Here is a 15806-nt window from a genome sequence, read left to right as displayed (position 1 = left end):
CCAGATAAGTTCAGATAAGCAAAAATAAGGTGAACTAAATAGGACCTAAGGGTTATTTGCCTATAAGGCTAGTATCAAAAGCCAAGCCTTGTTTATTTCTTACTTAAATTGAGTTACTTTGGGTGCTTCATTTTTATAGCAATGGTGGTCATCATAAAAGAATTAGAATAAATTTAACAATATACTTGTAGACTTGTAATTGCTAACTTGCTACATATAATTGCCAAAAAGATTCAAGGCAACCATAATTTATTAATGTAATTTTTAATACTTTACAAATGAAATAACAAACTTAAATACACTTGCAAATCAAAATCAATCAAAAGAAATAAAAGAAAAAAAATAATTCCTATAACAATCTCACTCCAATCCAAAAAAATCAAGATAATCCCTCTATCAATTAGTAACCCTACAATTCTTTCTAATTTCACCCTCAAGGCCACTAAGAACTTCAATTGAACCCATATGAACCATAGCTTTACCAAACTTATTAGCCCAAACATTGCCTTGCCGACCGAAGTTCTTCACCACACTCACAATCCTAGGGTTAGTCATAAGAGTTTGATCAGAGGTGAATAATCCCCTTTTGTTTTGCAGATTTTGATAGTACTTGTTGTCCAATCTATTAGGTGTGATAAAGTCTTGAAAGACGGTATGATCAACATTGTTAGGAGAATTTTTAGGACACTTGGATTTCAACATACTAGCAAATCTAGGATCCATTGAAGGGTCTTGTAGGTTTGTAGCATTGAAGGTGTAAAGTCTTTTGGTGAAAGAAGAACAATGTGAGACTCCAATAGAGTGTGCCCCGGAAAGGGTGACCATTTCCTCTACAGAAAGGCCTTTTCGTTCAAAGCTTTTTTCAAGTTGTTGTAAGTTGAAAAAAGGTGCAGGTAGGTTTTGGTTTGGGTCATTTTTAAGTGAGACTCTCCCATCACGTCGACCTGATTGTACATCATAGTTAATCCCTCCTAGCTTGAAGGCGGTGTCACGTGCTGCAAAGGCTATGATATCTGCACAAGAGACCGTTTGTGGGCATCTAGCTTCAAGTTGTTTCTTTGCCTCGTCAATTACATCATAACCCTGCATACTTGGGTTGTTTGCTACGTTGTCTTTTTCAGCTGGGTTCCCCGGTGTTGAATCAAGTAAAATCGAAGCATCACAACCCTGAAAATTATGAGAAAATAGGTTAGGGTGTTTATATTCTTAAAAAAAAATAAAAAATAAAAAATAAAAGGATTAGGGTGTTTATATATTGTCCAAATAAGCAAGCTAGACATATAGAGTATGTCGGACTTTTAGGGTCGAAACTTGATAAACATTAAATCCTCAAACAAATAGGATTATTTGCTCATGCAAGTAGTTATCAATGACTTAAGTTTAAACATGAAAAGGTGTAATAAAGATTCCAATTGCTGTCATAATAATGAATGCAACAATTATGTTCAGGCAATACAAAAATATGATATACTTTCATGTTAATAATAATACGTACCCTAACAAAACAATCATGGAAATGCATCCTGATAAGCCCAGCTCCTAAGTTAGGATTTCTTGCAATCGCATTGTTAACTACATTCCTCACAATTGCCTCTGCCGAGGGACAAGTCCGTTGATAAAATCCCACCTTTAGGGACAACGACGAGGCAGAAGTATACATACATGCCATGGAAACAAAGAAGAGCATGCAAAGAACCAAACTCGTTGACATACTTACTCACAGAAGCAAAAAGATTCACTCAGGCTTACGATGATGTAGTTTCTAGCTAAGGAGTTTTCGTATACTACTCGATTTTCGTGTTTAAGATGTAGGAAGTAAGGATGAAGAGAAATGGAGTATGAGATGCAGTTTATATAGCTAGGTAAGCGTATGTGTGGTTACGGAGTTGTATAATAACTAATAAGTGCATGATGAAATTAAAACGTGCAGCCACCAAGCTAAGTAGCTTTATGCAGTCTTAGTTTGAAGCTTTGAATAGTTCCATACAATTTTACTACTGTCATAGCCACCAGCCACCAGCTTCGTGGTTTCTTCAGCTTCACAAATTGGAGTACTAAAGGTAATATTAATAATTCTTAATTAGTTTTAGACGCTCTATTAACATGTCAATGTATATTGACTACTTACCATGATTCCACGGCAAATTTGAACATGAGATGAAGTTAACTTGGTCATATGACTCATGTCTTAGAATAGCTACTTTTTATTAAATTTTTTTTAAAACAAAACTAGTGAATATCCCGAGTTACTACAGTTAATTTTTAATCTAGTGAAGAATAACTGACTTCATGAGGATTATATGAAAAATAATTGCATGATATTTGGGTTAAACAACCTTAAAAGTTTGAGAATGGAATAAAATATTGATTTCAAAAAAAAAAAAAGGTCATATATAGTATTCAATACATAACATCCTTTCACCATCATCTGTATTATGGTGGTTTGTTAAATTCTCTCAATAAATACTTTCAAGTTATCAAATTTTTATAATCTTTATGGAATCATAATTAAAGATATTGATGATCAAATTTACACATTAACAAGCCTAAATATCCAATAACTGTACCTGTAAAAATAATATTAATATTAAGTATATTATATCAAATTAATCATACATCGAATAGCATAAAACAAGCCACGCTCAGAACAGTGTTGATTGACTGAACTCGGAAACATATTGACAGTGATGAGGTCTTTAGGATGGTGTTGGTGGATCAATAGTCACCAGGCTGAACCGATAGTAGCTGTATCTCTTCCCAAGTATATTATCCCTCATACATATCGTTCCATATCACTATTTTTTGTTTATTTACCTTGTCACCATCAGTGGATAGACCAGATGTAGCAATTTCTTAACTCCTACAAAGCCTACAATAGATGGAGGAATGATAGGAATCTCAAATTCAGCCAAAGCCCTAGCACATCATCACAGTATCTTCCTGGCCAAACAAAGATGTGCAATTTCCAGCCCCCGCAATGTCAATGATTATATTGGTTCAGTGATCAAGAATGGTCTCCTAATGAGATATTGTAGGGTTTCATAAAAAAAAGATAATAGTAAAACTCATCTTACATTCTTACCCAAACTTTAACAAGGGTGTGAATAGTGAAGGCCACACATTACCAATACTAATGAAAGGGGAAAAAAATTATGGCCTCGCAGTTTAAGTTTCTTAGTACATACTCAGCATTGTGAAAATAAAATGACAAGGAGAGAGCCACATTCTACTGTACCTATATATCCTTCAATGAGAGCAATGACAATTGTTCTTCAACTGAGGAGTCAATGTGGCAAGAGATCCGACATGATGAAGGGATGAGAATAAGACCAAGACCACGTTGTTCCATAGGTGCTGGAGATGATCGTCTAACACTTCGAAACTCTACCGCATCTTGTAGAATTATGTTGCCTTGCTTATCCATACAGTGAAAGTTACCCATGAAAAAACGTCCATCATTCACACCCACCAGCATTCGACGAAACAGCAACTTTCTCACTGTGTCAATAGCACTTAGTTTGCTAGAATTAGAATGACATTCATCTGACAAACCCTCCTGAGACAGGGATGTTCCTGATTCTCGTTCAAGTTCCATATCCAATCACCAAGCTCTTGTCCCAAAGCAAGATCAGCCACTCTAGTGGAATTGGCAGACTTCAGGTATGTCCTTAACTTAACTTCCCTCCACTGCACAAAACAGGATTTCATTACAAATTTCAGAAGCTATACTGTCATTAAGAATATAAGATGCATGTGATTTTAAAGAAGAATACTGCAAAAACTTATATTACCACTCTATTTTTTGCAATTCAATATACGGGTTAAATTACTTTAATAAGGTCAAACAAGAAGCCAGTTTTATAAATTCATTATAATAAAAGAATTTCAAAAGCTTCATATGATGATATCATTTCAGATATCACTATCAATACCACAACTATCTTCCCCAGAGCAGGTATACTCTGTAGCAAGCATAATCTCTCATATCCGCTTTACCATAATATAAAAGTTTTATGTGATGCATCATTAACACCCCAGCCCTTATCACTAAACTCCAATAGAACTGAAAGCAGAGACTAGACACCAGTCACACCACTAGTGAGTATAGCGACAAATTCTGATACAGCAAGATTCTTACATGGTGAGATGCTTCATTACCTTCTTAGTCCTTTACTGCTAATGACTAATTATTTGAAGCGACTTAAAATTTCTTCAATTCTACTAAGACACCATAACAGTAGAAAACTGAGACAGGGTACCACTACTAACTAATCCTGAGACATCAAGTTTCTACAATCCTACCTGCTTTTACATGGTGTGATGCCTCATTAACTTCTTGATCCTTATAAAAAAAAAGGTCAAATTATAATTTAAAATGAAAAAAGTCAACTGCTAGTGACAATTTTCTTTAATACTGCTAAGACACCATTGGTTTTAGACTATTCGCTATCATTAGAGTAATTGTATTTCTAGTTTTAGATTTTACACATGCTAACAGACTGACAGTTAACCCCTTTAAACCCTTAATAATCTTGTTAGTTCTTGGGGTCAAGGTGTTCTTACAGCATTATGTAATGGTTGCGTTACATCTTATGCTATGAGTCTACGATCAACCCAGAACCAATTATTATGCCCTGCAGTACAAACCTCTCTTCAGAATGCTTGCACCAGTCATCACCGAGCTTGCTATTACAAGTACTAGTTTAGAACAAAAGAATCAAACAAACCACAACAAACCATACCTCTTCACTGGACAAACAAGAATAAGAAAGCATATATGAATCCCCTTGATGCTCGGAGCGTAAACACGAGTATCGATCAAATCCAGCTAAATTGTCAATTACACAAAGAACTAAACCTACATACAGCTTCCTAAGGTAATGCAGTTGACTAACACATGAACAATCATCAAATTCTCAAAAGACAATGTCATTTTCTCTTCATGTTCTTTCTTGAAAGTTTAATAGCTAGATATCCCGACAACAATTAACTCAAGGGCATAATAGAAATATAAGATTCAATCAATTTATCAATCAAACATATTTAACCCCTTTATAAAAAAAAAATCAGAAACTAATATGTTCCAATTAGCGAAAATCAATATGGTAAAAATAAGTAACAATCAGAATAAATAATGAAGAGTTCTTCTAATTAAATTCTTCTCGCTTAAGTATTTGATTAGCAAAATCGTAAAGCATCGTTATAATGTTTCAGTAATTAAATTATAAGCAATAGTTCAATAATCAATCCACCTTAGAAGAACCCTAAATTGCATTAAATTGACGATTAATCTTAGATTTTGAAATTGGTATTCGATAATTAAAAAAATAATAAAAAAACATCTTACCTCAGAAGCTGCTTCAATGAAGGAGGTAGATTCAACAACACAATCAACAGAAAACGTTCTTCTGTATTTTCTCTGCTTATTGCTCAAAACGAAGAACTTTGTATGTGTAGACAAACTTATTTTAAAATAGCGGCCCAAATTGAGTAAATGACTAAAAGTGTCCGCCTCATTTAATTAAAGAAAATGCTATACACAGCCTTTAAGACCACATGTAAACATTAAATACACACTAAAAAATCATATAAATTTAGGAAATTATAAAAATATAACACTAATTACACTGATTTACGCGTATTTTTGTCATGAATTCCTAATCAATCAATAACATAATACAAAAAGAGACACCACGAATGACACGTGTCACTTTTTTTCGCTCCAAAACTCCCCCTCCCTTTTTTTGCAAAGAATCTTTTATTTTTAGATTATTTTTATATTACAACTATAATAATATTATTCCAAATCTTATGTATTGTCTTTACATAAAATGTATTTATTTTTATTTCGTGTTCTTAATTCTTCCATACACATTTACCTAAAATATTATTCCAACTCTTTTTAAATTATAGAAAAAGTGAGTCACTGGTTCAGATACAAGATACAATCATTATCGCCTGGACATCTTTTAGATGGAGTATTATTGAATTTTGCCCAAAAAGTAATAATAAAATTGATTCATATAATTGATATTAAATAATTACTTTAAAACATTATTTTATTTTATTTTAAATATCTCTACTATTTTGTTTCTTAGACTAATGGAGTATTGGATATGATTACGAAATAAATGTTGTGTTCGACAGCTATATCATATGTCTAATTCTAGGAAAATATCAATTTGTTATTACGTAATTAAATAAATTAATATCTTAGTAAATACAAAAAAAATTATTCTCTTTTGCCGAAATATTTGATTGATATAATAAAATTATTACATTCGACATTATAAATAAGTTGCATAGTAAAAGATATGTCGGGCGTAGTGAAAAGTGACATCATTTTGTGTATCCTTTTTTTCGATAAATAGCTATCATCTACAAATAAACTTTTAAGACAATAAACAAACAATAATTATAGGATAGCTTCAAACACAATTTTATATAATAATAAAGGGTGACGATATCATGTAGAGCATTAACTTACAGAAAATGTACTATTAATTATATAGGTTAGTGTTGCCTAATTGTGGATTATTATTGCCTTTAATGGTTCGAGTAGTATTTATTTCTATTGAAATTATTTTATTGGATATAAAGGTAATATGTTATTTGTAATATATATATTTACATGTATGTTGTGCTAATAGTTTTACTGTAGATTTTATTCTGTTGTTTGATTAATATTTTCATGTTTATTTATGTGCATTTATAAATAAGCCTTTAGTCATAGTCACTAGATTGCTTGTATAGTTTTATTGGGAATAATATGCATTATCATTAATGTAATATAATGTATACTACTTTTAAATATTTACAATAACACAATTAATCAACAATAATTTTTTTTTCTCAATTGTAACTTTAATAATTTTTTCCTTATTATTATCTTTCTATATGCATTGCATTTGTTTATTCCTCATGAGTTGTCTTATTTTTATATTATATCACAATTAATTATGGAAAAAGATTATTACTTGTGTAAGAAAAAAAAAAATTATTACTATCGTGCATCGCACAGGATCTATTGGTTTTTCCTCCTTTCATCAAAAGCATTTCATAATCATTACCAGTTTCTATGTCATGTACGTCCACTTCAGTTGATCCACTCGAATCCATTTCTTGCTGTTGACTTTGACTTAACTTATCATGCAAATGATACACATAATCGTATTGTGGAAATGCAAACCTTTTACTTTCACCACCTTTGTACGTTGCATTAATCATAACAGGCATGATGAAATAATTTTTAATTGGAATATAAATCGAAGGCTTATTTTGTGTATTATGCTCTAATTCATAAGAATTAAACTGTATTTGTAGGAGAACATGCATGCATCTTAAGATCTACTTATATATTAAAAGTTTCCCATGCTTGATCAAATTATTTTAGTTAAGGTTTTGATTACAATCTACGAAGTATATCATCTTTTGGTATTAAATCATTGAATACAGCTATTTACATAATTACATGAGAAGACCTTGAGGTATATAAAGATGAATCTGGTTATATGATGATCATGTATTCTAATTTCCCATTAACTTGTAATTTCTGATATAGAATGTGCATAGAATATTCTCTTCGTATATTTAGAATATATTTTGTATAAGAATATTATTGTCATATCTTAGATATCTTTACATATCATACACTTCGTATATATGGTAGTTACCTAAGCTAATATACTATTTAGGATTCTCATTGTTACCTTATTAATATTGATCAATATTACCATTATTTTGGTTACATTATTATTTGGTTTTTTTTTTAGGTTCTATTTCTATGTCAAACTTGTAACGAGCTTGCTCTAAGCGTACCATTTTCATGTTAGCCCGGCCCACACATAACTCTATGTTATTACAAAGCTACCCGTTTATTGTTAACATACCAAGCCCCACCCAGCCATCGTCACAGAGTGAAGCATCGCAGTTCAGCTTGTAGGTTCCTTGGGGAGGGGCAATCCACTTCTTCGAGCTTCTGCAGCCTTTGTTCTTCACCATCCCATAGATTTTGCTCGAGTAAGTAGTGCAGTCAGCAGTTAGGCGGAAAACACGCTCAGTAATTATGGGATGGAGGGATGACACCCTTCGATCTTAATATACTTAATAATTTGTGGTAAACTTTTTTTTAAGAAATCTAGATGGTCTCAAATTTGTAACTTTTACAACTTATAAATACAAAAACCAAAAGTACTTGTTTAGCAAATTTAGTACATATATTTATAATTGTTTTTTGTATTCGTTTTTTTTTTTTTTTTTTTTATTTGGATTAAATTGGTGTATAATTTGAGCTATAGTGGTATATTTTAGTTGCGAGATACCCTACAAGTTCCGATTCTAAAAAATTTAGAACCTAAACCCCGAATTAGAACCTCACTTTTACTACCTGAAACCGTCTAGGTTCTGATTCTTAATAGATTTGGTTTAGAGTACCCAATTTTTTTGCACATCCCTAACAATAATACATACTAATTTTTATTAAATTTCGTATATTTAAATTGATGATGCACTTGATACACGATATCGAATAATTTAATACGCAATTAACTTATATAAATTGTGTCACCACTTTTTAATTACTCATCTTTTAATAACCGAACTCTCAATTTTATTCTGAAAGAAACCAAACTCTTATTAAATATCTTTTGCATGCATGAAAATACATAATAGTGAAATAACTTGTACACTCCGTAGTTTTCAATAATTTTCTTCAGTTCCATATAAAAATAGCTTCATATTTACTTAAAAAAATTAATACTTTTAATAGTTTTCTTCAGTTCCATACAAAAAGTAGCTTCATATTTACTTAAAAAATTAATACTTTTACTTCAAAATGTAGTAAAAAATAAAAAATAAATAAAAAATTCATCTACATAATTCACATAATTGGAACCTATGTACCTCACATTAATTCTTCCTCATATATAAAGATTTAATTTAAAAATTTCCATATCAATGCAGGTTAATTGTATCTAGTATAATAATACGTAAAAGTTAGGATAAAACTTAGCTTTTGTCATGGGCGGACCTATAAAGTCCGCATAGAGAGTATTTGCATCCCCATTTTAAAAAAAGTAGATCAAGTTCATAAGCCCATGTGAATAAAAAAAATAAAAAACCGTAAAACTCTTATTATTATATGGTATTATAAGATAAAAGCCCAAATATTTCTAGAAACCCATAGCACCTAGCTTCTCTGTTCACATGAAGATAATTATTAATTTTTTTTTTTTTGGATTGAAATTCTTGGTTATCACGTGAGGTGGGGGAACAATTAAGTAGTCAGTGGAAATAAAATAATTCTTTCATTTTCACAAAACTCCTTATTCTAATTTTCTCCCCTCAACTCAAGACAAAACCGGCCTATTGTGTTTTAGGATTCTGCCCGCCGATTTTGCTGTCGCCAGCCGGTGCCTCAGCTCTTTGCTACCGATAAAGGTGTTCGGCCTACTTCGGTGATGATGAGAACAATTGTAATTTTTTTATTTTAGTTTGTTTTCCCTTATAATTGTATGTGGTTTTCATTTATGAAAACGATTAGTAATTTTCAGTGATGTATCTTTTGATATTTATTATTTTGTACGGTGGTATGATCGTTGAAAGTTTATTTTAGACCCCCATTTATAAATTTCTGGATCCACCAATGACTTTTGTCATATATATACGTTAATTACATTCAGTCAAAATGTAATAGGGAGTACTTATAAAAAACATGGAGGGGGTTTAAAATTACGAGTATCATATAAAAAAAGGGAAAATAAAGCAAGGAGTGATTGCATTTAAAACTATATGTGGAGGCAGGGAGTATAAAACACTACTTTGCGGGGAAAAAATTTCTAGCATTGGCCAAAGGGCGGCAATTGCCCGTAAAAGAGGCAACAAATAAAAGATACTCTAACTAGGTTACGAGAATACATATAAGCCCTTGTATAGTAGCATAGTCCAACACATGAAGGAAATTAGACCATCATTATTTTTCAATTGTTTAATTTATAAATTGAAATGTGGAATGATACTTAATTAACCAATCATAATTTTAATCTATGCCTATCCTTAATCATAACAGTTATCATTGCTGATCAATGATTATAAAATTGATTATAAAGGTTGTTTAGCAATCCACCCATCTTGGTTGATAAATGCTTGTGTATCATATTGCTTAATTGTAGAATAATCCAACTTTTTTATCCATGGAACACGTTTTGAAGTATCAGAACCAGGACCTGTGCAGTTAACTTCTGCAAATGTCACATCAGATCTGCATTTACCATAACATAATATCAGTTTTTGATTATGATTAAGCCAATAAGTACTCTCTAGTTGGTTCAACTCCAAAAACTCAAATAATAATAACATAGAGCCGATTTAGTATGACTCGGCTTAATTCAACCCATGTTTAGGTTGCTCTACTCGAATTTAAGCATATGTACGAGTGCTTTTAAAGTTTTAATCAAAAGACATATCTGTTGAAAAAAGTGATTTGAAGAGAGTGAGGGATAGCTCAAGTGGTTAGAGCTCCCCTCCTGGTTTCAAGAGATCTTAGAATCGATTCTCATCACCTGTCTTTATGACTCTCTAAACACAACCACACAAAAAAAAAAAAAAAAAAAAAAAAAAAAAAGTGATTTTAAAAAACTTACTCATGACCATTTTGATGCCAAATGAACCATCCCTCAGGATTAACAGCTTCACTGAATATTGAGTCAATGAAAATAACTCTTGCAAAAGCATCATATGCTCGTCCTAAGTCTGCATGCCCTGTTCCCGAAACATGACATTTTCTAAATACAAAACCGCTGGTATCATTGGCTGACGATCGACTTTGTGCAGTAATGTATCCTCCTCCCATGACATTTATGCTACAATGCTGCAACATTCGTAAAGGGTTACTCCGAAGCATATGTAGATAATAATGCTAAAATTTGCGACTTTATAGTCATGAGGTGATTTCCACACTAACTTTACCATAAATGTTTGGTTAAGTACGCACACACACATATAGACACAACCGCTTAATACAATCTATCCCGATTTGTATTTTTTAAATGCACCACTTTAATTGACACAATTTCCTGGGCATAACTTTGCCCACAAAATTTGTAATTGTGTATTAATAATAATTTTAAAAAATTGATATTATGAAATTTTACTTCATGACTAATCAAACAACATATTGCATAATAGCATGTAAGTTTTATATATAAATGAAAATTCATATCAAAATTAGCATAAAAATACTATGTGTATTTATGATTTATCTTGTACACAGATTGACCGTTTCCAAATATAAAATCAACGGCACCTTCAATGTAACATGACTCGAAATAATGACGACCTTAGTAGTCCCATAGTGTATCTTGATATCCCACGAAACCACAAGAATAAAATGCATGCTTGTCGCCATAAGATCTGAGGGCAACAGCTTGAGCTCGCTTCGTATCATCTAGTGCTTCAATACTATAAGAGTTCTATAAGAACAAAAGGTACATTTGAGAATTATTAGTTAATCTATTGATGCATAACTCTACAATTAGAACAATGAAATTAAATAAGCATATAACAAAAATATAGTGATTAAATAAAAAGCAATTTTTTTTTTTTAATAGTAAGAAGTACCAAATAACAAACAATAGAATCCGTAGCAATATACAAAGTATTTCTTTTTATATATTTATTATATAGAATATGTAGTGGTGTCCACATAAAATATCTACGTATCATATATTACTTTATATATATATATATATATATATATATATATATATATATATATATATATTTGGTCGATTAGATCCCTGTATACAAGCCGTACCCGGCTGACTTACTTTCCTCTGCTCTTACTCCCGCACCCGTTCCTGTACACATACACATGTCAGCGTAGGTAGCTGTGTCACGCTAAGTAACTAATATAAAGCACACACCGGGAGCATATAGATCAAATGTCTTAACACTAGAATGTACTCATGATGTTAGATTTTGAGAATGTCATTTTACCCTTAATACAAATTAATATATAGGTCATAAAAATTAGGGAGTAAGTAAATTAATTATCCGTCCTCAAAAACAAAATATATAGGAGACTTGATTGTTGAGGACTCACCAAACCTACAAGAACTAGACCTCAAAAAATGGGAGATTTGATTATTGAAATACCCATAAAACATTAATACTAGGAAATAATACTCTGAAACAATTAAACCGTTATACGGCATAATAGGTATAAAAAGAAAATAAAAAGAGGAGTTACCTTAAAGGTGACATTCCTAGCTACAAAATTGTCAATGTCCACAGCAAAAGTAGTGCTACTTGACGTTGAAAAATGATTGTCAAAGGTTATAATTGTTGTAGTACGATCACTTCCTTGAAGAATTATGCAACCTCCTTTATCCTGCTGTATTGCAATCTGCTCCCTACATGCTTACAAATAACATCATTATTAATCGATCTACATATGCCCATGTTAAATACTACCTCCGTTAATTATTATGTGCAACAAAGGGGTATTATTTGTAAGACATAAAATATTCCTTTGTTGCACATAATAACTAACGGAGGTAGTATTCAAAAATGAGCATAAGTAAAAAAAATAAAACATTGAGACATACAGATTGTGTTATAACAATTTCAAGGCTTACTTGTAAGTTCCGGGATTAACCAATATATTCACTGATTATTGCCAGACGGAATGGAATTAAGGGCATCTGTAATGGTGGTGAAATTCGCACCACCTGATTGTGAAACAGTGATAGTATAAGCTATTGTAGATGCATTTTGGCATTCTGTAGCTCCGGAAAACAACAAACAAACATTCTGAAAACTTAAACACAATGCAATTAATAGCAATACAAGTTTCATACTTGAAGGAAGAGGGGTGAATCAAACAAGCAAGCAAAAGGTGTTAACTAACGTTTACGAAATATTATACAAAGTATTTAAAGGATGATAAAGATTATGCCAAATAATTAGAATTAGAAACATATCAAAGAATTATTCATCAAGATGAATTTATAGTAAATAAATCGTGACATATCCTTTTTATCCAACCAGCTTCAGCCTCTATTATATTATCTTTAAACTCTTCTATTTATGTCTTAGGAAGTACTCCATTTCTATATATGTTGCATTGTTACTTATTTTGTTATACGTGATATAGTCAAATTGATTATGGAAGTACTTCAAAAAGCAGTAAAAATAATTCACTTATATATCTTTATACTAGAGAGTGAGGGATAGCTTAAATGATTATAGCTTTCCTCCCGATTTCAGGCGATCAAGGGATCGATTCTCACCCGTCCTTGTGGCTCTCTAAACACAAAAAAAAAAAATATATATATCTTTATACTTAGTTTTTAATAATTTTCTTTGGGTTGTCAAAAAAGCAAAAAAAAAACTTTGATCCAATAAAAAAAGTAGCTTAGTAGCTTCATGGTTACAAAAAATTACCCCGCACTACGTTCAAATCTAATGAAGTACTTCAACAAGCAGTAAAAATAATTCAAAATTGTGACATTGCTACCTCAAATTAGTTCTTCTATAATTATTTGATGATGATAAATATCTACATGCTTAAAAAAGGTAGGTTAAAAAAATTATTTGGAAAATAATACAATATTCATTATTTCCTCTATTACAAAATTTAACTTTTTTTCCAAATATTATATTCAATATATTTTAGTAAATTTCCTAATACAACTATTTAAAAAAAAAATGGCTTTCCTCAAAAAAAAAAAAAAAAATGGCTAGCCTCATATACGTACACTACTACTCCATACAATATATTCCAAAGGGTATTTTGGGAACAAGAGAGTGTTGGAGGAAGATGATGGGGAGGGGTTGTTGATGCTTTTTACTTGCTGTAAGCATTTTATTTTATAGCTTATGATCTTGAAAAGTGGGGTAATTTCATATATTCTTTCAATGTTGTGGTAATTTTTTGTTACCCTATTCAGTGCATCTTTATTAGACCTGTTGTTACTCTTGTTAGTACTTAGTACGGAGTATTGTAAATGTATCAATATATGCGTTGGAAATTGTGTTAGGCCTTGTTCTTTTGGGCAGAGCAAGGATTAGCAGAGTAAATTTCAGCAGAGTAAAACAGAGCAGATTTCAGCAGAGCAGAGTAGGGCTTTCACACACTACAGAGCAGATTTCAACAGAGCAGAGCAAAGTAGGGCAAAATAGAGCAGGACAGCTCAAAAGAACAGGGCCTTAATAGTCTAGTAATAAAACTTTGATGCATGCTTCGTGACCCCTCACCCCCTCAGGAGTGGGGGTAATAGAATGTTCGAAATTGAGCTTAAGTTATTGTTTATGCCATATAAAAAAAAATACGAGTAGAAAAAAATAAATTGTTTAGCGGTTTTGTAAAAATAGAAAAAATATAATGGAATATATTGTATGGAGTAGTAGTGTACGTATACGCCGTATATGAGGCTAGCCATTTTTTTTTTTTTTTTTTTTTTTTTGTAAAAAAGTTGTATTAGAAAATTGACAAAAATATATTGAATATAATATTTGGAAAAAAAGTTAAATCTTGTAATAGAGGAAATAATGAATATTGTATTATTTTCCTGATAATTTTTTTAACCTACCTTTTTTAAGCATGTAGATATTCATCGTCATCAAATAATTATAGGGAATTTATTTTTTTATGTGTGACTATGGGCACATGTTAGAAAAACTGAAATAACATATATGCATTGATTGCATACTTGATCTAGTAGATAAAGATTGACAAATGATTGCCCATAAAAAATTTATTAATTGATTCCACAATCAATTATACAATCTCATAGAATCTTATAAGTTTTGAATATTATAACCCTACTTACATTAGGTATCGTATGTTCTATTTACGCACAAATTAACGTAATTAATTAATATATTTCATTAATATTTTCTCTTTTAGCTTCTTATACATATCCCTTATAGCTATATATAGCATTGTTCTTATATTTATAAAAAAATTAACTGTATTTATATGAGATAGGTTGAGATCTACCTATAATATGGAAGTATTTTGTTTTTTTTTTTTTTTTTTGGAAATTAAAGATAATATGGAAGTATTTAATCTTTAATTAAATTTTATCTAGGGGTGATCAATTCGATCATTTAAATTATGGTACTCCGCCCGGGTATAATTTTTTTATTACAACAATATCTCTAGCTTGTACAATAAATCTTTAAATTCCATTATTTGTAATTTTTATTTTTATTACATGAGAAAATGTTGAGGTGTATTGGAAGTATTTACTAATTACGAGTATATATATACCGATATGGCCATCATATCTTTTAATTAGCCATTTTGATACCTTATTTTTAATTAATTATTCTTAATTTTACATTCAAAAGAAAAAAAAATTATTCTAAATTTTGAGCTTTATTATTTGTTAATATTCTTTATTTTAGGGAAGTAAATCAATATCGTGATTAAATAATTAGAGTTTACAAATAAAGGAGTGAAATATATTGCACATTAAGGTCTAGATGCCGAATGATTAATTATTAATGATACACGGACTCACGGTACATTATTTTTATTTTTAGCTTATTCATAAATCTTTGATTAAGCTCATTAAAATTTGATCGAGATCGGCTTTTTGCAAAGATTCAATTTGTTTTCCCATTCCCTAGTATTGAGCTTGTATATCAGAAGGTGCACTTGTACGTTTTCAATGTTGCTTTTGCAACATATTTTTGATCGATCAATATATCATAGTAAGATGATGTTCTTGAGTATCTCCCAGAAAACTTTGCATTTTCTTTTCATTGAAATTTATTACGAGTATATTTTTGTTTTATAA

The 15806-nt window shown here is 30.8% G+C and overlaps 2 protein-coding genes and 1 pseudogene across 2 annotated transcripts; all 3 read right to left on the bottom strand.

The window, feature by feature from the left end:
* Positions 1–55: 55 nt before the first annotated feature.
* Positions 56–1802, bottom strand: LOC110736488 (peroxidase 5-like). The gene is made up of 2 exons (XM_021916706.1): positions 1496–1802; positions 56–1167 (listed from the first exon to the last, which is right to left on the bottom strand). The coding sequence occupies exons 1-2, from the start codon at positions 1709–1711 to the stop codon at positions 397–399; spliced, it is 987 nt and encodes a 328-aa protein (XP_021772398.1). The 5' UTR covers positions 1712–1802; the 3' UTR covers positions 56–396.
* A 1209-nt stretch (positions 1803–3011) lies between these two features.
* LOC110737233 lies at positions 3012–7907 on the bottom strand. Its single transcript, XM_021917601.1, has 3 exons — positions 7890–7907; positions 5348–5512; positions 3012–3687 (listed from the first exon to the last, which is right to left on the bottom strand). Exons 1-3 carry the CDS (start codon positions 7905–7907, stop codon positions 3514–3516), a joined length of 357 nt encoding a protein of 118 aa, XP_021773293.1. The 3' UTR covers positions 3012–3513.
* Positions 7908–10273: 2366 nt separating this feature from the next.
* Positions 10274–14616, bottom strand: LOC110737232 (annotated as a pseudogene).
* Positions 14617–15806: the final 1190 nt, after the last annotated feature.

The sequence above is a fragment of the Chenopodium quinoa genome, unplaced genomic scaffold (assembly GCF_001683475.1).
Source record: "Chenopodium quinoa cultivar QQ74 unplaced genomic scaffold, ASM168347v1, whole genome shotgun sequence".
In the NCBI taxonomy this organism is placed as follows: Eukaryota; Viridiplantae; Streptophyta; class Magnoliopsida; order Caryophyllales; family Amaranthaceae; genus Chenopodium; species Chenopodium quinoa.
The sequence above is the reverse complement of the archived record's forward strand: the minus strand, read 5'-3'. Positions and strand labels throughout refer to the sequence as shown.